The sequence below is a fragment of the Salvia splendens genome, chromosome 2, assembly GCF_004379255.2.
Source record: "Salvia splendens isolate huo1 chromosome 2, SspV2, whole genome shotgun sequence".
NCBI classification, from domain to species: Eukaryota; Viridiplantae; Streptophyta; class Magnoliopsida; order Lamiales; family Lamiaceae; genus Salvia; species Salvia splendens.
Genome location: NC_056033.1, coordinates 31,343,918 through 31,366,286, shown reverse-complemented (window position 1 = coordinate 31,366,286; position 22,369 = coordinate 31,343,918). Strand labels below are relative to the sequence as shown.

Genomic DNA, 22,369 nt, shown 5'->3' with positions numbered 1-22,369 from the left:
TCATCTCAAAACTCCTAACAATTTTGTTAGTTAGAAAACACACCAGTAATTAACATTTTCACCTTAGATTTGTTACACAACTTTGAATCGCAAAACCATGGGTTTTGTAAAGACGTGTTTATCCGGTGAATGAGAGATATATGATCGATAGAACTATAAATAAGAAATTAATATTGGAAATATAATGCCAAGTAATAAAATTTTGCGAAAGAATTTTCTAAACATGAGAAAAGAATTTGTTAAAATTATAGTGATTTTACAATTAAAAAAAAAGAAGTTCTAAAAATGAAGAATGAAGAAAATAAATATTTGCAATCATACAAGTGGCAAGTAATAAAATTATGCTAAAGAAATTTCTAAACATGAAAAAAGAATATGGCGGTTTACAATAAAAGAGTTCTAAAAATGAAGAAACAAGAAAAAAAATATTGCAATGATATAGTACTCCACTAACTATTTTAAAACATATGCTGTGAATGGAATTCGAACCCATGCCACTGTGGAGAAGACGTTAAAAAGTCGTCGCCCTTGACCTCTCGGGCAAACTAGTCAAATTGTTGGAAGTGTACTTAACAAAATAGGAATACCTAATTCAAACGCCACACAATTTAATTTTGATTTCCAAACCCTAGAGCGGACCTTTACAAAGAAGGTTGTTTGTGTGTCTGCAGAGAAGAAAGAAATCGAAAAATGGCGGAGCACTTGGCGTCCATATTCGGAACGGAGAAGGACAGGGTGAACTGCCCCTTCTACTTCAAGATCGGCGCGTGCAGGCACGGAGACCGGTGCTCGCGTCTGCACACCAAGCCCAGCACCAGCCCCACGCTCCTCCTCTCCAATATGTATCAACGCCCCGATATGATCACTCCTGGCGTCGATCCTCAGGGCCAGCCCATCGATCCCAAGAAGATCCAATCCCATTTCGAGGTTTCCTTTCTTGCTCTTCCGTTAATGTTTCACTCGTATTGTAATTCAGCTGGGATTAATTGCCTGATTTTTTTTGTTAATCTATTGATTTGTTTTGATAATTGGTATTGGAGCAAGTTCAGAATCATTTCTAATTTGGTTGATGATATATTTATGTTCAATTTCTAGGGTTTCGGTGATTATTTGTGTAATTAGGTTTTCACTTGGTTGAGAACAGGATTTCTACGAAGATTTGTTTCAGGAGCTGAGCAAATATGGTGATATCCAGAGCCTGAACATATGTGATAATTTGGCTGACCACATGGTTGGTAATGTCTACGTCCAGTTTAGGGAGGAAGACCAAGCTCAGAATGCCCTCCAGAATCTTGTCGGCCGGTCTTACGAAGGTTCTCATTACAATTTGTGCCTTTACCTGAATTGCTAAACATGATATCTGATAGAATGTCTCCAAGGCTGAACTAGTGTTTACTTGTGAAATGCGCTCTTTGTTTGTACACCATATATGATTATGATTTGCACAAGTTTGAAACACTAATCTCAAGTTTTATCACTCTCCTTTTCCCTATTTATTTACTGTATGTTCAACATCCTAAGTTATGTGCATTAAAAGTTTGGGTGAATGTGTAAACCTTGTATTTGTGGTATATAATATTGTAGACACTTCCATGAAACTATAATTTATTTCTGCTGCATAATTTGTTCTCTTAGGGAATGTTTTTATTCTATTTACTGCTGTTTGAGTCTGGAATGTAGAATGGATTGTCTATTATGCTTTTATATTTGGTTTGAACTGACTTCAACTTACCTAAATTGAATTTTTGCCAGGGCGACCAATCATTGCTGACTTCTCTCCCGTGACGGATTTCCGTGAAGCAACTTGTAGGCAATACGAAGAAAATGTATGCAATCGAGGTGGATACTGCAATTTCATGCATCTGAAAAAGATTAGCAGGTGTGCTTTGCCCCCAACTGTTATTTCTGTAATGAATACAAACTCAAAAAATGGTCCACCGTTTCATTTATTATTGATTTATTAAATTTTCCTGCAGGGAACTGAGACAGCAATTGTTTCGGAAGAGTAGAAGAAGACATGACCGCAGTAGAAGCAGAAGCCGTAGTCCTCGCCATCGTGGCTATGAGGAGCGTCATAGCTCTGGGAGAAGGGGTGGTGATAGCCGTCACCATGATAGAGGCAGGAGACCTCGAAGCAGAAGCCCAGGTCGAAGGAGTGGCCGAAGCAGAAGTCCCGGGGGAAGGAGAATCAGGAGCCCAGTTAGAGAAAGCAGTGCGGAGAGAAGGGCCAAAATTGAACAGTGGAATAAGGAAAGGGAGAATCCCGAACCTGCTAAAGATCATAATAATGAAGCCGAGGATGGTAACCATGTCTTGGAACATAACGATGGGCGATCGCGTTCCTATAACGACAATCAGCAACCATCAGAGCAAGGAAATGGAGATTATGACTTCTAAATTCTATGCAGTTAATCTTGGTTTGTCTTCTTTCTTTGTTTGATTATTCCCTGTCGTGTAGCTTTTGCCTCTAGCCCATTTACTCATTAACTACGTACTGCCGTGAGAAAAGGCTTACTGCCTATTTTTCACTGTGCAGGTGCGGGTAATTCACCGTTTTCTCCCTTTCCTCATTCCAAGGAAATAGTATCTATGTTTAGAAGGAATAGCAAATGAAACACGCCATATGATTAAACACGTTTTGATCTGCCGAGATATCCTAAAATAAGTTTCAATTATGGGAATAGGCATACATTCATGTTTGGTGAAGTCTGTAATGACTCTAGATAAGCTGCTATAGATTACTCGGCTGTTTATACATATATGAAATGTTAGTATGCCATTGCCCCCCGCCCACCAACACCATCACCCACCCCATGGTTATCAAAGACTGCCTTTTTGCTACTGCTAGTAGTAAAAATCAGTTGGTGGAGAAGGAGCTATTTTGCCTTGTAGAAATAACTCAATACTATTTTCTCAATTATTTGTGTTCCCGTTCGAACCATGTGTGTTCCTTGACTATGTAGGTTCTGCCCACCCCACCCCACCCCACCCCAATCATCCCAACCAATTCCTGGGATAACTAACATAATAAACAGGTAAGCATCCCTTCATTCCCGTCGCCTATCAATGTTGTGCTGAAGGAAACAGCCGTGTTAAGAATTTGGTCGTTTAATACAGTTTTGTCAAGTTGTGCAGGGTTGGATACTCCTGCTCGGGCATGCTTTTGGTGTAGCAGCTTATGTTAATATTTGTATACAGGTTATCCAGTTTTGACTGCAGAAAAGATCCAAAGATACAGCCAGTGTATGTGATGGCTGAGGATTTAAGTGCTTGTGATATTGATTTGACACAGAAGTGAGCTGGCTTCTTTAGAGCAACCATCGGGTGTGCGATGTCTTTAAGTTTTAGAATTTCATTTAGTACTCGGCAATTATTCCCCTTTTCTTTTGAAGATTAATGTTTTCTTTTGAATTCGTTAAGGTGTGTAACATATGAACTCGTTTATTGCATATTTCTGTTGTGACTAAGTTGATCTTACTTTCTGCTTTTTTTTGTCTTGTGAAAAAAATTGGCAGCCTCGAATTTGTGGTTTTTCAAACTGCAATAGTTTTTTGGTCTTGGTTCTTATTGAATGTTCTCTCTTAGTAAAATCTTTCGGAGTGGATAGGGAATTGGAATTGGAATTGGAATTGAAATTCTATAGAATGGAGTAATGATATGAAACTGAATTGAAGAAATTGTGCGCTCACACTACATACTCTATAAGCACATTGAATAAACATATGCTCGCATATACGGACACTACATTGCATACATACAATAAATGCATTGCTTAAGAATGAATCAACAAATGGAGTTTTTCGGTTAGAGAAAGCAAGATGAGTATGTTGATCGTTTCAGCAACCGTCCAATGGAGTTCAATTTATATCAGTTTTATGTTATAAAAGGACTTCTCTTTCAGCTCATTTATTTATTGATGTTCGTAGCTGATTTTCTCCAATTCTCTTTGCAATAAAACGTGAGATCAATTCCAACAGTTTATCTACTTCATCATCAATACTAAAATTCTTCAAGGTTCTTTGTTTTCTTGTTTTGATTCTCGATGTACGATTAACATACAACTAAATACATAGTGCACGCATACAAACACAAACTGTGCACACACATTGTATACACATATTACATACTAGACCACATACAAAATGCACACAAATAAATAAATAAAAATACACACGCTATATATACAGAGTATTAAATATACACCCAATGCACACATACAACGCGCACAACAATACATACATTACATACTATATACATGTTAGTTTTTTCTCTGTTTTTTTTATTTTCCTTATATTTATAGTTACTACCTCCGTCATTTAAAAGTACAGGCTTTAAGACAACGCAGGTTTATAAATGGTAAAATAAGAAAGATAAAAAAAAAAAGTAAACACAGTTGTGTTAGTGGATTGTGGGATTTATATTATTAGTATTGTTTGTTATATAGTTTTAGTGAATATTGAGATTCACAAAATATTACTCCCTCCGTCCCATAAAAATATGTGCAATTTCTATTTTCGTCCGTCCCATAAAAAAGATGTGCATTCCATTTTTGAAAAGTTATATTAATTTAATAATGTAAGTCCAACTATCCACTATCTTACTTTACCATACCATTTTTCTCATCTCTCTTACTTTACCAATTTTGTCTTAATTCCCATGTCATCTCATCTGCCCATATTTTTATGGGATGGAGGGAGTAAATTGTTACACCCACCGTCTATGAAAAAATGTTTCGGGTGTGTCTGCAATTTAAAATTTCATTTACCTCTTTCCATTCTAAATAAGTGCACCCTACCATTCACATAATCATTACACTCACATTATATTATATAACCAATATATAAAAATGGAGTCCATCATCCAAATTCCAACAACTCATTCCCATATTTTTCTTCGCAAAGTAAAATCAGCCTATTTTTTCATTTCTTTATCATCATCTATGTTAAAATTCTCATGACACCTACATGGCCGACTCTTTCAGATGCAATTGTATTTATCTATACTTTCTATCACTCATTGTCAAATTATTCCTCTAATTAGCTATGTCGCTCGTATTTTCCTACTGTTAGTGTGCAGAGTGTGTATGCAGTATGCTGATGTCAATTGTGTGTTACAGATGTGCAGTGTTTATATCAAATGTGTAGTGCATGAATTATATAGTGGTTGCATATTCAATATGCAGTGTGTTGGATGTATGTGTTCAATATGTATTGGGTGCTGAATATATGTGTTCAATATGTATTGGGTGCTGGATGTATGTGACTACTATGTATGTGTATAGTAGGAATTCACTGCATCTGGTTGACATTTTAGTTAAACTCATCTACAAAACAAAACTAAGTACACTCGAAATCGGCATAACATTTGGTTTCAGACTTCCAACATAAGGCACAGGACGACTTAAAAATAAGCACATGAAAAGATCGAAAATGGAACAAGCATTGCAATTATAAAGAGATGAGATTGGCATAATTCAGGCAACAATCCAAAATTCATGAAAGAGAAACGAAATCCATCATATGCAGAAGACTTTTTCAACCAACCCGACTGAGCCTTTACACATTGATGACACCCTACTAATAAGCCAAGTCTGCAAAAATTCAAATTATCTAAACCCCAAGTTATTTGTTGGAATGCTTAGCTTTTGTGTGGGATTCCAAAGCTTTGTCCGAACCAAATGTCTTCGGGCAGCTCTTGCATGTCACTGATCCTCCAGATTGTGGTGCCTGCTGGTTTGGCTTGTTACCAGGAGTCTTTCCAGCCTGCTTTGCCGGGTGAGGTGTGGCTACATGACCACCAACCTTTTTCCCATCTGAACCAACAATAGAACATAAATATGAAACCAAGTATACAAATAGGACTACAAAAATGTAATCAACAGGCTGAGACAAGATGATCACCAGTTTTCTGGGGGGTCACTTTGGCCTTTTTATCTTGGACAGGGGTTTTGGTAGCAGATTCTGCAGCTCTTTTCTTGCTTGGCTCAGCCTTTCAGGCATAAAAAATTAAGTGAATACACAATCTACATTTATTATTGAACACCATCACAGAAAAATATATCGTTTTTTTACCTTCTTTGGTGTCTCTTCATCACTCTCACCAGAATCATCAGAGTCATCATCCTGCAATTAACTAACTATTAATTGACGTCCTTGGACAAATTTTAATTCAAAAAAATTTGTGAAATGATATACAAACTTTTAGGCATAAAACAATTACATACGCTCTGGTACCGACAATAGTTGATCAGAGAAACATAGAGCAGAAGATAATACCATGAAATGATAACTCAACAAAACAATTTACAAGTCTTTATGGACTATTTTTACCATAACTTATTAGCCATGTGGATAAATATATAAAAATCTATAACTATATCCACTATTATTGCAAGGTAAGGAACATTCTAGTTGGTTCAATGAAACCACAAATTACACTATAGCCAAGATTATTCCAATAAAGACTCAAAAGAAAGACCAGTGAGTAATTAAATCTGATCATCAAGCAACAGAGCTCACTGACAGAAGGGAATGGTGCAGAAGAAACAGGCTACATCACCCTCAATTTAGCTTTCCAATTATAGATATTAAATTTAGATGTAAGACTTAACCATTCAGAAATATGGAACAACTAAGAATATTACACCGAACCAGCATGTTCTACTCAAATAATTATGTGCACCTCAGAGTCATCTTCATCACCATCATCCTCAGACATCATATCATCGCTGGTATCATCATCATCTTTGATGGGCTCCACGATCTTCACCTTTTGCTTGCCAGCATCAGACTCCTTACCTTTGGCTTTAACAGCCTCTGCAGGTTTCTCTTGCTTAGCCTTCACTTCAGGTTTTGCTGAAGAATGCATGACACACCATTTTAACACATTGAAACAGAACCAGTTACAATAAAAAACGGAGAAGATGGTAAATAAGGTTACCATTATTCGCAGTTACAAGTGGTATATCCTCTTCGGAATCAGATTCATCTGAAAAAAATAACCAAAATATATTATATGACCCGGCACCAAATGTAGATATACAGATACACAGAAAGGGTTGTTGATAAATAAAATAATAGTTAGGGTATCAATACCAGATTCAACCTCCTCTGAACCTGTGGAGATGAAACAACTTGAGTCAAGGAGAAAACATCCAAACAATTATGCAGATCATACATACAGTATTTGATATGAAGATATGGCTTTAAAGGTAAAAATGCAAGTGAAAGGATATTCGTCAAAAGGGTTGCTGGCTTTGTATCCATAGAAGTAGATACTTCCACTTTTCCAGTTATGTGACAGCTCAAAATCTCTGTCAAACACCAAGTCAAACTGTTGCTGGGGTATCTTATCAGTGACTAGTGTTCCGAGAACAAGTTTCTTCCCTTCAACATTCACAAACAAGCAGACAGAATCATTTGCCTTCTCCTTCTTTGTCTCACCAAGACAAGCCTATTATAAAATTAACATTCAGAATACTAAAAGAAAAGGTAAACAGCATATTCATAATCCATCAAAACAACATAGTAACATACCTGAGACAAATGCAAAACCATATTTTCACCAGGCGCAACCTTTAGGGTCTCTCCATTTTTCACCTCAACACCTGAGAAGAATCAATCAACGAAATTTTTTTCCAAAATCTTGCAATTACAAGCAATTAAGTCCAATATTTTTCTAGAAGCAAATAGCAACAAGTTACAGCAAAATACTAACAGAAAACAAAAAAAATTCAATTATAGAGCATAAAACGAGGTCTAATTTCAGACATCCTAGAGTCGAATGGGAAATCATCATTGTAATTCATATTTTATGGTGAATAAAATAAAATCATTTTCATCGACTAGGGCAGATAACATGACCGAAATTGGGAACGAAAAAAACAAAAACAGAGGATGCGAAAACGAGTAGCGAAAGAGAATGTAGAAACGCCGGAGGCACGAAATAGGAGAGAGACTCACCCCAGAATTCCATTGCTGAAGACTACGATGCGAGAGTTGGAGGGTTTAGAGAGTGAGAGATTTAGGGTTTTGAGAAGCAGCCGAGGAAATAAGGCAAAACTGTAAACCCCATTGGGCTGCGAATGAATTTATAATACTCGTAATTTGGAGTGGGTGTAGATGCTATGCGACGCAGACCACCACAATGCCATGTGAATGTTGCTGCATAACCTTGGACTGGGTTCAATTCGACTGTGGGCTATGCGGGTTCCAATACTATCTTGATTTATTTTGCCTTTTGTCTTATTAATATTCAAATAAAATATTGGTCCCACTATATTTGCCCGAATTACATTTTGTCAAACGGTACGTAATTCATCATCACCTCTACTTTATATCTTTATTACTAGTAGTTCATAAAAATGATGTTTTACACGTAGGAGTCGTTCGAATTGAAATATTATATATCATGATCGAATATATTTCATCTATCCCTCTCAAATCAAAAAGTTGGATTCAAAGTGAGTTAAATGAAGTAGGAAAATAAAAAGGGAGAGAGAGGAAGTGAATAAAGTAAGAAATAGTAAAGTAAGAAGGAAGAAATATGTTACTCCCTCCATCCTTGAAAATTTGTCTAATTTTTTCATTTTCATCCGTCCCACAAAATTTGTCCAATTTCACTTTTTATTATAATCATTTATTTATAAAAACTAATATATAAAAGTATGACTCACATTCCACTAACTTTTGCAACTCACTTTTCATTATATTTCTTAAAACTCGTGTCGGGTTAAAGTGGGACAATATTTGGGGGACGGATGGAGTTTTTTTTTTTGCCAAAAAAAATATTACTCAGCTACAGTGGGACAATCCAAAAAACAGCGGCAGATGCAAAAAAAATCATGGTAGGAGCTAAACTATATACTTCCTTCGTCCGTGAATAATTGTCTCTTATTTCCTTTCCTCATACGTCCGCGAACAATTGTCTCTTATTTCCTTTCCTCGTACGTCCGCGAATAATGGTCTCATTTACTATTTATTTCGATAAGTGGACTTCACATTCCACTTGCCCGTTTCAATGTACGATTTATTGTAAAACTAATATATAAAAGTATTATTCCACTAACTTTTTTCTTTTATTTTCTAAAGTAATTCTTAAAAGTCGGGCTAAGTCAAAGTAAGACAATTAATAGCGGAAAAAGAATATACTAGTTTTTTTAGTAATATATATGAAAAAATATATTAAACAAAATATTAATCCAATTAAATAACTCAAAATACTGTCCTAAATAGTTGTAAAAATAACTTCAAATTATTCAATGTGAGCATCCCAAACTCTAATTCTAACATAAAAACTCTAAAGCAACATCTTGAACTTGGATTCAAATAAAAATTAAATGGCCGTAGAATCCTATATGAATTAAACTACACGTTAAATCCATGACATGTTGTTTCATATTTTCATTCTTAATTTTTATAATAAAAGTAAATATTAAAACATATTACATCTGTCTCGCATTAATTATTACATTTGCTTTTCTATACTCATTTTATATTATTCTCTCTCTTACTTTACTATTTTTTCACTTTAACTATTTATTATCATTTTTACAAAATGAGTGCAGAAAAGTAAATGTGACAGATAATGCGTGACTAATATAATATAAAAAATAAATATTTGTATAATCAAATTGTAAAGAAATAAAAGGAAAGGAAAAGAAAATAAAAAGAGTAAAAATTGGAAGCCTTAAGGGCTCACTATCCATGTTACAACTAGTCAGGATAATGACTATGATATGTATCATGGTTTATGCTAGCTATATTTCTAATTGGTATGTATGATGCAAAATATAAAATATCATGCTAAATTTTGTATGGACTAAAATAACCTCAATAATATATATGTACAAATTGAGAATTGGGAAGATGGAGGACAACTTAATAATTTTATTCCACTATCTTGCTTCAACTTTCAAAATTGTTAGTCAAGCCACCAAAATTATGTGTTAATAATCTAGGTGAAACATAAACTTCAAGGCGGACTCCTTGGGCCATAAAAATAAAATGGGCTATTTACTAAGGTTAATATAACTATCAAACGCACAACTAAAGCTAGAAAAGAGCTTGTAACTAATTGTAGTGTAACTACCAAACAATCCCTTAGTATTTTATACTACTCCATATGAATAAATCAACGGTCAATCATGCCACACGCGCTACTTGATTAAAACTATTTTAGGTTTAACTTTCAAATATACATATAATTAATTATTTTAGGTCATCCTATTCCCAAGTAGCTGAAAAACCATTTATTTCTAAATTCACATCTGCAAATTTTGAATTCTCATATTTAATTCTACAGCTTCAGCCCCTTGTTAACATTAATCTCGCACAACTTAGTCTTCAATAACATTGATTTAGGAATGACTAGAGACTGTTTTTTAGTATATGCAAGGAAACGAAAATGGAAAAGGTTTAAGCCGCTCCATGAGTTACTGTGTCGTCCGCCTATGCCAAAAAACAAACTACTCAACTATAGCAGCTACAGGAAACAAATGGAGTATTATGTTTAGTTAATGCGATTGAATCTCACAATTTAATAATAATGGATGAGTCATAGTCACTCACTCCTCCAACTAAAATAATTTAACAACTTGATCTCAAATGGATAATCATATGATAATGAGTCATAGAAACCGAACGAATGAGTGTGTAATATACAATAGAACCAAAGCTGAAGGTCTGATTATGGTCCAAACGCTTATTTGGTCGTTTATTAAAATTTTAACATAGCATGATTCTTCCATGTCCCTTCTCGCGTTCTCTCACAACACATGTCCCTTGTCTATTAAATGCCACACACCACCCTCGGACAAAGCTTAGTCATCGACCACCACCAAGGTGACCCCCTCCAAACCGATAGGCAATCATTGTTGTCAGTCACCTTCCCATCTTTTTATTTCCAACATTGATTGTTGCATGTGCAACAAGGATAATAAAGTCACAAAAGGAAAAAAAATAGAGAAGAATGAATAAAGTAAGAGAAAGTAAAGTAGTAGTAAGAGATAAGAAAGTTATTGCTTTTACCAATAAATGAAATGACCCAACTGCTGTATGACAATCCAAAAATGAATATGTTTCAACTGTAAAGGGACAGGGAGTATTAATGTCACGCCCGCATTTTCTAAGGATAGAAAACACGGTTGATCGCGACTAGGGGAGGATTAAAGAAGCGGGGAAGAAAGGGGAAAACAACACAAATCGACCATAGCTCGAAACAAATGGGAATAGCTCGAATAAAAATCAGAGTATCTCAACAATCAACAACTCAAAAATGAATATTATTTCAACGATACAAGAACTCAAAAGAAGGACAACTACTCAGCGGAAGCATTTGAGAGAAGGAACATGCCACGTGTGAAGACATGACACGTTCTAGACACTTAAATTTGTTCAACGGTCTTGCTCAACACCCACCGCACCCGTCACGCTCAACCTGCACATTTTTAAAAAGAAATGCAGGGCTGAGTACTTGATGCACTCAGTGGACACATGCCAAAATAATTTTCATAAAATATTGTGTCAGCATTTAAAAGTGAACTCGGGGTTTTATAAAAGACCAAGTCACCAAAATATTTTCTCGCTCAAAAGTATGGTCGCGCAACCCATTTTTCTCTCTCCTCGTACCATATCTGAACCTTAATGTGAACGAGAACATGGCCACATTCTCGATCACTGGACCGACCAACTCGAAAGATAGCACACGATCCCCTCTGTGTACACTAGCTTGAATAGGGACTCACTCCCTAGACAGACCCGAATTCGATTAAACTCATAACTTCTAGTAGGGACTCACTCCCCACTAGGGCGATCAGATAGGCACATCCTCAAAAACAAAATACGGCATGACACAATATATTTGAAATTTAATCACATAACTCGTACTTGAAATAAACTGCTTAGGACATAGTCCTTATTTAAAAAGAAATCCCACCTCGTTCTCTTAATATTCTTAACTTGAAAACTCTCACTTCGCCTTACTCGCTTGCGAAAGAAAACCCCTTTGAAATAAAATAATAAACTCATCAAACTCAAGAAAACATCTAATTAGAATACATGGATCCTACGTGTGTGCTCGTATTATTCCTCATCTCCTCTTAGAAATGTTTCTAGTTTCTCGTATTTTTAAACTCGGCCCAACCTCAGCTTCGCAAAATAATTAATACATTGGCAGACATCCCACAAAACAAAATGATCCAACACAACACTAGACTCCCACCTATGAGCCCAACACATAAAAGTAGTACATCTAGTCCCAACATCACACGTATATACTCCCTCACTTCCATTTTAAATAACCAAAAACTCAAGTAAAAGTACTCTCCTTCTAGCCTTACACGTACACCTCACCTCTCATTCCCCTTTAATATAATACTAAAGGAATTAAACAAGCACTAAACAAATAAACAAAAGTGACGAAAAAAATGCTCTCATTCCTAATTTCAGTGGTATACCCCTTTCTCTCATTTGATTTTCTCACCAATTGAGATTCAACCAAGCTCTCTTTCCTCAAACAGAACACACCCGCCATCTACAAAATTTAAAAATGCCCAAGCTCCAGGAGCTCATCGTTTCGCCGAATCGATGCTGTACCAGAATCAATGCCGCTGCGGTCGTCCCTCCCGGCGTCTCAGCACCGAAGCATCAGCCGCTGCTCATCCATACCGTTTCACCGTCATCGCTGCCCTGATTCCCCCCAAACAGTCCCCGCAGTTAAGTTATTAAATTTTGATTCTGATTCTTTAAAAGGTTGCTCTTTGATTTATTTTACTTCGATTTCGAGTTTCAATTGGTGCAACAAAGTGATATGCTTGATGTCTGGAGATTTGAGATAAAAGTGAAGGTTTATACCTTCACTGAACAGATCGACTCAAGCAAAAGGTCAAGGCTGCTGGTTTCTCCAAGTCCGACGTCACCGTCGCTGAACCGACGTTGCTGCTCTGCCGTCGCCCCATCTATCTGTCGCCGTCCAGCCGGCGGTCTTCCTTTGGACACCGCCGCCTCGCTCCCTTGCCGTGGAAATTCTCACCTCCGCTCGTCCTGTCACCCGCCATAACTAAATACGCTTCGCATCCTCGTCCGGCTACTGCCGCTGTTCGGAAATTTTCGTGGGCAGCAATTCCATCAAAGACTTATTCTTCTTCCCCTCCCAAACTCTCTCTTTCTCCTCATATTCTCGTTTTCTTGGTATTGAATTTACATGTAGAAAGATTGTAGGATTGATTGGATATATATATATAGGATTGTATTCAAATCATTTTCCCCTTATTAATCCAATCTCCTTCTTAATCTAATCCATGGATTTCTAGTGATCGGATGGTTAAAATATTTGGCTGAAATTAGTTAATTCTCTTAATATTTAACGTGTAAAGGGCTTAATAGACATTAGCATTTGGAGTTAGTTATGGAATGCTCCATGATTTCAACGGTAGAGTATTCCAGTAGTTTAGCAAAATATTTTTTGCAGATTTCGTTGAATTGTTACTCCATTCGTCCGGGTTTAATTGAAGAAGGTGAAGCAGCCGATTTCCCCCGGCGGCAAACTCGCCGAATTCCTGAACTAGGTTTTCGCCGGCGGAAACATGAAGAAGAGCAAAATCGGCGATGACGTGTCGCCGTCGCTGAAATCCACAAACGCATCGACGTGCTCCTCCGCTTCGTCATTCTCCCGATCCTGCCTCAGAGAGATCCGTGAGATTATCTCCGCTCAGCGTGATTGTCGACGACGATCGCCGCCACAAATCACTACAATCAGAAATCAGCAACAAATCATCACCAAATCGCGACGTTTCCACGAAGAATCACAACAACATGAACAGCATCAGAAGCGTGATCAACGAAGAGCTCATGGCGCCCGTCATGGATCAAAACCGCCGCGTCGAGGAGGTGGCAAGAGATCTGCTGAGGAATTATCAGAGGAAAAATCAAAATCCTTACGTCAAACACGAGGTTGTCGATCGAAATTTCGATGAAGACGAATACGACGATGCATTATATGTGATATACATAATCTACATACTGTATAGTATAATGCAGAGTGTAGTTTCTGTAATGCATTATATGTGATATGCAATGAACATTTATCTTGACCCGTTTAATTTAACTTATGCCGTGTTTTGATGTTTGGCGCACGTGTCTTGTTTTCTCTAGGGGTTTAACAAGCCTAGGGGCTAGGGTGTGGTATGTTCTAAGTCTAATTAACGTTGTCCAAATACACGAGCTGCAGTAATTCATCTGGGGTTGCACATTCATAGCGCGTAGCTTTATATTGAAACATGATTGCCAGTTTTTGAATGTGGGGTTTATGGTTCATTCATTCCCCTAGGGTTGCCCAGTTATGGGGGCTAGGTGTGAAGTATACTGTGAGAAACACAACCTCTACGAAGAACCGCGAGTATGAGGCATTCCTTTATGATTTAATTTTCGGTATGGCTAGGTTAGTAGTTTAAACCGCTACAAGTAATGCGTCAAATGTTATTAGATAATGGATGGTATTGATTATATAATGCATGATATGCGAACGGCAATGTATAGGTTTTATGAGCGGGTTTGTTTGTATATGTTATAGAATTTCATGAATAGGTCAGTCGTTAAGGGTTTAAGGTTCATTCACTCCCCTAGGGTTGCCCAATTCCGGGGGCTAGGGTGTAGTATAGTGTAAGCAACACAACCTCTACGAAAGGCCGCGAGTATTAGTCCGTCCTTAAGGGTTTAGATTTTGGCGTGGCTAGGGTAGTAGTTTAAGCCGACACACATAATGCACCAATTATTAATAGATAATGCATGTTATTGAATATATAATGCATGATATGTTAACTGCAATGTATTGATCTTTTAGTCGTTTAGTCTGGTTTTGATTATTTGGGGTTTAGGGTTCATTCATTCCCCTAGGGTTGCCCAATTTCGGGGGCAAGGGTGTAGTATATTGTAAGCAACACAACCTCTACGAAAGACTGCGAGTATTAGTCCGTCCTTAAGGGTTTACATATTGTAAGCAACACATAATGCACCAACTGTTTATAGATAATGCATGGTATTGAATATATAATGCATGATATGTTAACTGCCATGTATTGATATTCTTAGCCGTTTTGTCTGGTTTTGATTATATGGCGTTGCTGTTGTTTTTGATATAAGCAAACAAAGGATGCAGAAGGTGGACAATGTTACAACATGGTATTATGTTGTATGTAATAGCGATACAACATAATGTCTAAAAACTAATACATGATGTACTAATAAATAATGAATAGAAAAAGCCAAATAATGTACAGATTCAATCAAGTAATGAACATACAAATAATGCATTCACTCTTTGCACCATGTAGAACAGCAGTCACATAATGGCTAAACCATGATAAATAATGCATCGAAATATCAACATTATGTACAGATTCAATCTAATAATGAACATGCAATTATTGCATTGACCCATTGACCCATGTAAAACAGCAGGTTTATAATGCCTAACACATGATAAATAATGCATAAAAAAGGTAAATAATTTACAAAAAGGTAAATCCTGCCCCGTTTCATTTAAGTTGTGCCGTGTTTCGATGTTTGGCGCACGTTTCTTGTTTTCCCTAAGGGTTTAACAAGCCCAGAGGCTAGGGTGTAGTATGTTTTAAGTCTTAAAAACGTTGTCCAAATACATGAGCTGCAGTAATTCATCTCGGGTTGCACATGCATAGCGCGTAGGTATTTTTTAAAACAGACATACATAAAGAACATTTTAGTGTAGTATAATGCGTAGTTTAGTTTCTGTCATGCATTATTTGTAATATGAAATGAATATTTATCCTGACCCGTTTAATTTAAGTTGTGTCGTGTTTTGATGTTTGGCGCACATTTCTTGTTTTCCCTAAGGGTTTAACAAGCCCAGGGGCTAGGGTCTAGTTTGTACGACAGCAACCACGTGATGCATAAAACATGATAAATAATGCATTCAAATAGTCAAATAATGTACATAATCACTCAAGTAATGAACATACAAATATTGCATTCATTCTTAGAATCATGTACAACAGCAGTCTAATGATGCATAAATCAAGATAAATAATGCATAGAAATAGCTAAATAATGTACAACGGTCAGAAATTTCAATCCCTAGAGATGGACGACGTTACAACCTCGTATTATGTTGTATGCAATAGGGAAGGCAAGAAGAAGTCGAACGAGGATGACCAATTGAATGCACGAGTTTCACTTATTCATCTAGGGTTCAGATATCATCTCGGCTAGGGAGTAGTTTTTACCTATACACATAATGTACATATAATGCACCATTCACACATGTACACAAGCAGTCAATTAATGCATAATACTTGGTAAATAATGTATAATACTTGATAAATAGTGTACAGAAGCAATCAAATAATGCACAAAGGAAAATGACTTTCACCCATTCACATATGTACACAAGCAGTCAAATAATGCATAATATTTGATACATAATTTATACTATTAGTTAAATAATGTACAAATTCAATCAGATATGCACAAAGGAATATTATACAAGCAGATTTGGGAATTCTGGTTTTCACTCATGCACCTATGTACACAAGCAGTCACATAATGCCTATTACTTGATAAATAATGTAACGTACTAGCTATATAATGTACAGCTTCAATCAAATAATGCACATAGTAATATTGCATTCACCCATTCACCCACGTCCATCAGCAAGCAGTCAAATAATGCCTAATAATTGATAAATAATGTATACTACTACATAAACAATGGATAGATTCAATCCAATAATGCGCATAGGAATATTGCATTCATCCAATCACCCATGTACACAAGCAGTCAAATAATGCCTAATCCATGATGAATAATGTATACTACTAGATAAATAATGCACATATTCAATCAAATAATGCGCACATGAATATTGCATTCACCCAATCACTCATATACACAAGCAGTCAAATAATGGATAATACATGATAAATAATGTGTAATCATTAATTAATAATGTACCCAAAAAATCAAATAATGCACACAAGAATTTTACATTCACCCTTCCACCCATTTACAAAATTTGTCGACGAATGCGCCAACGAAGACTACTTGATGTAGATCCTAGCCAATGCCATAAGCGAAGGCTCAATGATACCTCCCCTAAGCCTCAATACCAAATGCAGAGTCGGCTCTACAGAATTATTCATCACTCCGCTAATCAGAATGCAGAGCGTAACATCATAACTAAATCTAGAAATGGAGAGAGAGAATTACCTTTCTGTATGTTGTAATCAGCAATTGTTAGGCCATCTTCAAGCTGCTTTTCGGCAAAAATCAATTGCTTCTGATCCGGTGGGATTCCTATACATAATTTCAAAAGGAAATCACATCAATTTACCATCAACAATTCATCACACCCCATTTTCTTCAAATTAACATCGAACACCATAGAAACCTTTTGCAACCCTACCTTGTCGACGTCTTCAACAATTTGTTCGCGCGCTACCGGAGTGAGAGTTGGAGAGTGAAACCGACGAAAACGATCACTTTCTGGAGATACCCGACGAAAAACAGTGGCGGCTAGGGTTTGACGAGTGGTGGAAAATGGGAAGACGAATTGCAGAGACGTAGAGAGAGGGATAGACGTTTGGAGTGAGAGAGAGAGTGAGTAGATGGAAGGTTGTATCAAAATCTCGCTGAAAATTCGCTCCTTCCGTTTTGGGCGGTTTTCAATTTGGTTGTTTTACTAGTTTACCCTTATAATGCACACAATCCACCATATAATGCAACACGGGATTAAAATATGGGATTTCATCCTGTCCCTCCATCCACCAAATCCAACGACCCACATTAAGAAGGAACTTAAATTATATATATATATATATATATATATGTATATATAGGGGAGCGTTATTCTCCTATTCATCCCTTAGATCATTTATTCTTCTTAATATGAGCCGTTAGATCTCATTCATCAACGGTCCAGATGATCTGCATTTTTACACTATAATGTTGCATTATTAGTCGGTGTGCATTATTCAACTGAAAATCTGCATTATTAAATGACACGTGGCACCAATCTAACCGTCGGATGACAAAATCGTGGGGTTGAGATTAAAAAGAACAAAAACAAAAGATACAAAAAGGAAATAAATACATCCATATATATATATGTGCAAAACTGATAGATATTGATGGATTTGATGGTTGGAGAGATTTTAGGAAGTGGAGATATGGGGAAATCGTTTGGTGATAGGGTTTGGAGAAATATGTTTGACCAAGTAGTTGACTACAAATTTGAAATAAATAATTGAATTTTTTTTTGGGCTTCTCAAAATTGGTCCCAACTAAAAGAAATAAAATGGGTATAAAAAGTTGGGGTGTTACAATTACGTTGAAGATTGTGCATGCGGATAATAGAGATATAAATATTACTAATATATTAACAAGTTAATTGAATTGGATGAGAGTAATTACTAAGAGCATCTCAATAAGAGAAGTAAATGGAGAGGTAAAGTATTAACTACTCCATGTTTGCCTTTATTCATGAAAGATCATTCTCCAAGGAGAAATGTAGCACTTCCTCCTCCGTCCCACGAACTTTGTCCTATTTTACTATTTTTGTACGTCCCACAAAGTTCGTCTCAATTAAACTTTCCAAAAATAGACATTAAATACATATCTCAATTTCCTCAACGTGGGATCATTATTCCACTACACACCTTTATTTAATACAAAATCAAACAATTTCTTAAAATCCGCGCCGAATCAAACTGGGACAAACTTTGTAGGACGAAGGGAGTATTTGAGAAGGTATTATACATTTTCACATTTTAAAGAGATATCTTTACTTCTCCATCAATGAAGAGGCAAAGTCTTAACATATTTGTTTTATTTTCATGAAAAATTATTCTTCAATGGAAAGATATTTAAGAAGGTATTATACTTTTATGCTTTGGAGTCTGGATTGCATCTTGTACTATTTTTTTAAAATAATTTAGTTTTCTATATAGTTATATTTTTTTAGAATTTATTATATTTTTAAAGGATAAGTAGATGATATACATTTTCTTTATACATTACCCTTTTGAGATGATAAGTAGATGATATACATTTTCTTTATACGTTACCCTTTTGAGATGCTCTGATAGCCTAACCATAGTTGTAAACAACTCGGTCTCTTCTTAAAAGAGAGATTTCGAAATATGAGTCTCAACTCGCTGATCTTTTGAGATTTGATATTAAATTCGTTGACCTTTCAAAATAAGGAATCGAGACATGCAAATTTTTCAAAATAAGGATTTTTAGTTTGTTTAACATTTTTTTCTCTTTTTTTCTTATTATTTATCTCCCAACATTTATGGAATGACCACATTATCCACCTCTAATTTAGACTCAATTTCACGAAAAACAATCACCTAAACTTTTGAAGAGACTCGATGCCTTTGTCTCTCTTCATATTTTTGCTTGCTGTTTCCCTACATTGCTTTTTAACTACATGTATCATCATTTCTATCTTTTGTTTGAATAATTTCTGCATAAAAGTACATATGAATTCTCCCTTTGACTCGGCGTTTCCATGCTTGCTTTGCCACCGCTTTCCGGCTGAGATGACGTCACGTTCCGGCGCGTGCACGGCGGAGATCCTGATATCCGCGCCTTCTCAATCATAGAAAATTATAGCACATAATTTAAGGAGAAATTCAACAGAGAAAATTAGGAGAAAAGATTAGAGAGAAGAAAATTGGAGATCGGATTATATGGTGAATTTGAGGAGAGGTTGAAATTGCATGAAAGGAAGAAGAAAATTCCATTTTTATATCTATGATATATTTTTTTAATCTTTTGCAGCCCTACCAAATTGGACCCAAATTATACTCCGTTTGCAGCAATATTACCTCCAATAAGATGCAGCAATAATTATTCCAACATTTCCACAAAATACAAAATACTGATGGTGCGCCTTTGGAAGAGAGTGGAGGCGGTCGTAGAAAAAGGAGGAGGAGGGTGGAGGTGGGTCAGGAGTCAAGGAAAGAGGCGGTGAAGGCAGAGGCGCCTGTGGTGGAGGGGGGGAGGATGGCTGGCCTCATGGGCGGATCCAGGAATTAAAAATGGTGGGGTCGGACGAGAAAATTAATATAATAATATTTAAATATATAAAATAGTAGTAAAAATACATTACAAATGAAATATCCATATTTTATATTAAGCACGATAATTGACTTCTATGAGTATTCATATTTTGATGCTAACATAAAGTTATTTCATTGGAAATAGTTATGAATATGTATCTTTTAGTCGTGTTCAACATTAGTACTAGAAAAACAGACGAAAGCGCAAAATCTTTATAAAAGAAATGTATCCATTAATCTTAATGAAAAGTAATTAAAATCAATGATTAAAAGCAATTATTATATTTATTAAAATTAGATAAAAAATTTATTAGTTACTACTAGTTTAAAATAAAAGTAAAAACTAATACATGATTAAAAGATAATCAATAAACTACTGGTTTATAATAATTCGAATTTTGATTTCAATATTCAAATTTAATACCCATTTTCAGTGGAATAACCATTTTCCACTGAAATGCCGCACCTTGATACAATATTCAAATTTATAATAATTCGAATTTTGATTTCATAGTTAACTCTTTAAAAAACGGGGTACTACTTTAAAAATGTGCATACATGTACATTTTTTTAATCACGTTCATCAAAGTATTTAAAAGTCAATTTTTGAAAGGGACAATGCTAATAATTAATTTTTCCTATTTAAAGTGGTTGTACTTAAATATAACTCTAAATTTTGTACTGAGGTATCACTTGCTTAGATGATAATAACCAATAACCAATAATAATATTAATAATAATAAACACATTTGAACTAATATATATTAGTTCAAAGACCTCACTTTACTAAAAGAAAACTGTATGATCTTACAAATTAGAATGCAATTACGTGGAATTAAATCATATACTCCTCATATAGAAGAAAAAGAACTCCATTGGAGTAATAAATGTATGTTGTCCTCTCAAAGTGACGCATATTTTCGCATCATAAATCAAAGCACGCAAGTATACCATTTATTCCCATTAAAATAAAAACACAAAATTAAACCAAATTACCATAACCTAAACAATAACCATATCAATTAATATTCTAAAAAAGACTAAACTAGCCTTCTTCTTCATCATCATCAGCACATCTTCATCAGAAATCCTTGAGCAACTTCCTCACCTGCTCAAGCGTCACAAACAGCACCACCGTAAACGGTCCCTGCCTCGATATCGTCGGAATAAACCCCTTGTAAAGGGCGAACTGCCCCTCGGCCTGATCGTCTTCATCGGAAAAGCTGAGCTGCTTGAGGTCTGAGAATGAATCATGGGGCGGAGTTCCGGATGCCGTGGGGTCGGGGGTTGTTGGGAGGAGTCTTCCGGCGGTTCTCCGGGGACGGCGGTGGGGTCGGCCGACCCCGCGCGACCCCACCTGCATCCGCCAATGGCTGGCCTGGAGCGGAGAGAAAGAAATCTCTCCGGAGTGGAGCGGCAGACATTTTAATTTGTCAACTATGTTTTTGTAAAATTGGGGTAAAGGAAAAAAAGAATTAAGAAAAAAGAGACAAAGGATAAAAAATTGCAAAAATCCCCTATTTTTTTAAAATTCGCATGCCTCGATCCCTATTTCAAAAGATCAGCAAATTTAATGTCAAATCTCGAAAGGTCAGCGAATTGAGACCCATATTTTGAAATCTCTCCTTTTGGAAACCAATCGGTTTTGATTGGTTCGAAACACTTAATCGGCTGGTTTTATTCTTAAGACCATTTCCAACCATTTACACCAAAGTCAAACTCATTTTTCAGTTCTATCACATCAAACGGTAATTCTACTCCAACCATTTACACTAAAACACCTAAAAGAATATTCCATATCCACATATTTATTTAAATTGCACATTAACCCCATAATTTATTAATATTTTATTATAAATTAAATATCATGTTGTTTAATTTATTTTCTCATAGTATTAAATTTAAATATAATATTTTATACAAGATCACAAATTATAGAAAATAATTAATTAATACTAATAATTTATATAAAATAAATGAATGTTAATTGAGTTTTTAACTAAATAATAGATGAAAGAATAATTAAACTTAAACTAAATACTACAAATGTGGTGCGATAAAATGACAACACTTCTTAAAGTAACACCATACCATCATTCATAGCCAATCATTTGTACACGTGGACAAATAATCAGCTGCCACGTGGTAATCAAAAAAAAAAACTCAAAGGTAAATTTTCTCGGCCAACAATATCCAATACACTATACATCAATTTTTCTCGGCCAGCAATATCCAATACGCTAGACAGCAATCTATAGATTGCTGTCTAGCGT

General features: G+C 35.8%; 2 protein-coding genes across 7 annotated transcripts; one reads left to right on the top strand and one right to left on the bottom strand.

Moving 5' to 3' along the window:
• The first annotated feature begins 597 nt into the window (after positions 1–597).
• Positions 598–3,467, top strand: LOC121792186 (splicing factor U2af small subunit B-like). 6 transcript variants are annotated; one of them, XM_042190040.1, is made up of 6 exons: positions 598–927; positions 1,145–1,313; positions 1,753–1,879; positions 1,977–2,417; positions 2,537–2,542; positions 3,199–3,467. In XM_042190040.1, exons 1-4 carry the CDS (start codon positions 691–693, stop codon positions 2,395–2,397), a joined length of 954 nt encoding a protein of 317 aa, XP_042045974.1. In that variant the 5' UTR covers positions 598–690; the 3' UTR covers positions 2,398–2,417; positions 2,537–2,542; positions 3,199–3,467. The 6 variants fall into 6 exon arrangements, 4 of the variants coding, with proteins under 4 accessions (XP_042045974.1, XP_042045973.1, XP_042045972.1 ...); XR_006048853.1 differs by having other exon boundaries at positions 1,977–3,035; XR_006048852.1 differs by having other exon boundaries at positions 1,977–3,035; positions 3,136–3,467.
• Positions 3,468–5,421: 1,954 nt separating this feature from the next.
• On the bottom strand, positions 5,422–8,162 carry LOC121764577 (histone deacetylase HDT1-like). Its single transcript, XM_042160593.1, has 9 exons — positions 7,962–8,162; positions 7,536–7,606; positions 7,235–7,452; positions 7,095–7,117; positions 6,940–6,987; positions 6,682–6,854; positions 6,072–6,122; positions 5,901–5,988; positions 5,422–5,812 (listed from the first exon to the last, which is right to left on the bottom strand). The coding sequence occupies exons 1-9, from the start codon at positions 7,972–7,974 to the stop codon at positions 5,622–5,624; spliced, it is 876 nt and encodes a 291-aa protein (XP_042016527.1). The 5' UTR covers positions 7,975–8,162; the 3' UTR covers positions 5,422–5,621.
• Between the last annotated feature and the right edge of the window lie 14,207 nt (positions 8,163–22,369).

What these genes read in the sequence shown, in the direction of transcription:
- LOC121792186 (XM_042190039.1), top strand. Translation starts at nt 691, where the DNA reads ATGGCGGAGCACTTGGCGTCCATATTCGGAACGGAGAAGGACAGGGTG. An exon ending in TGTCGGCCGGTCTTACGAAG is followed by an intron (nt 1,314 to 1,752) that starts GTTCTCATTACA and finishes AATTTTTGCCAG; the next exon opens with GGCGACCAATCATTGCTGAC. An exon ending in CATCTGAAAAAGATTAGCAG is followed by an intron (nt 1,880 to 1,976) that starts GTGTGCTTTGCC and finishes ATTTTCCTGCAG; the next exon opens with GGAACTGAGACAGCAATTGT.
- LOC121764577 (XM_042160593.1), bottom strand. An exon ending in GCCAGCAACCCTTTTGACGA is followed by an intron (nt 7,118 to 7,234) that starts ATATCCTTTCAC and finishes TTTCATCTCCAC; the next exon opens with AGGTTCAGAGGAGGTTGAAT. An exon ending in GTGATGAAGATGACTCTGAG is followed by an intron (nt 6,123 to 6,681) that starts GTGCACATAATT and finishes AGTTAATTGCAG; the next exon opens with GATGATGACTCTGATGATTC.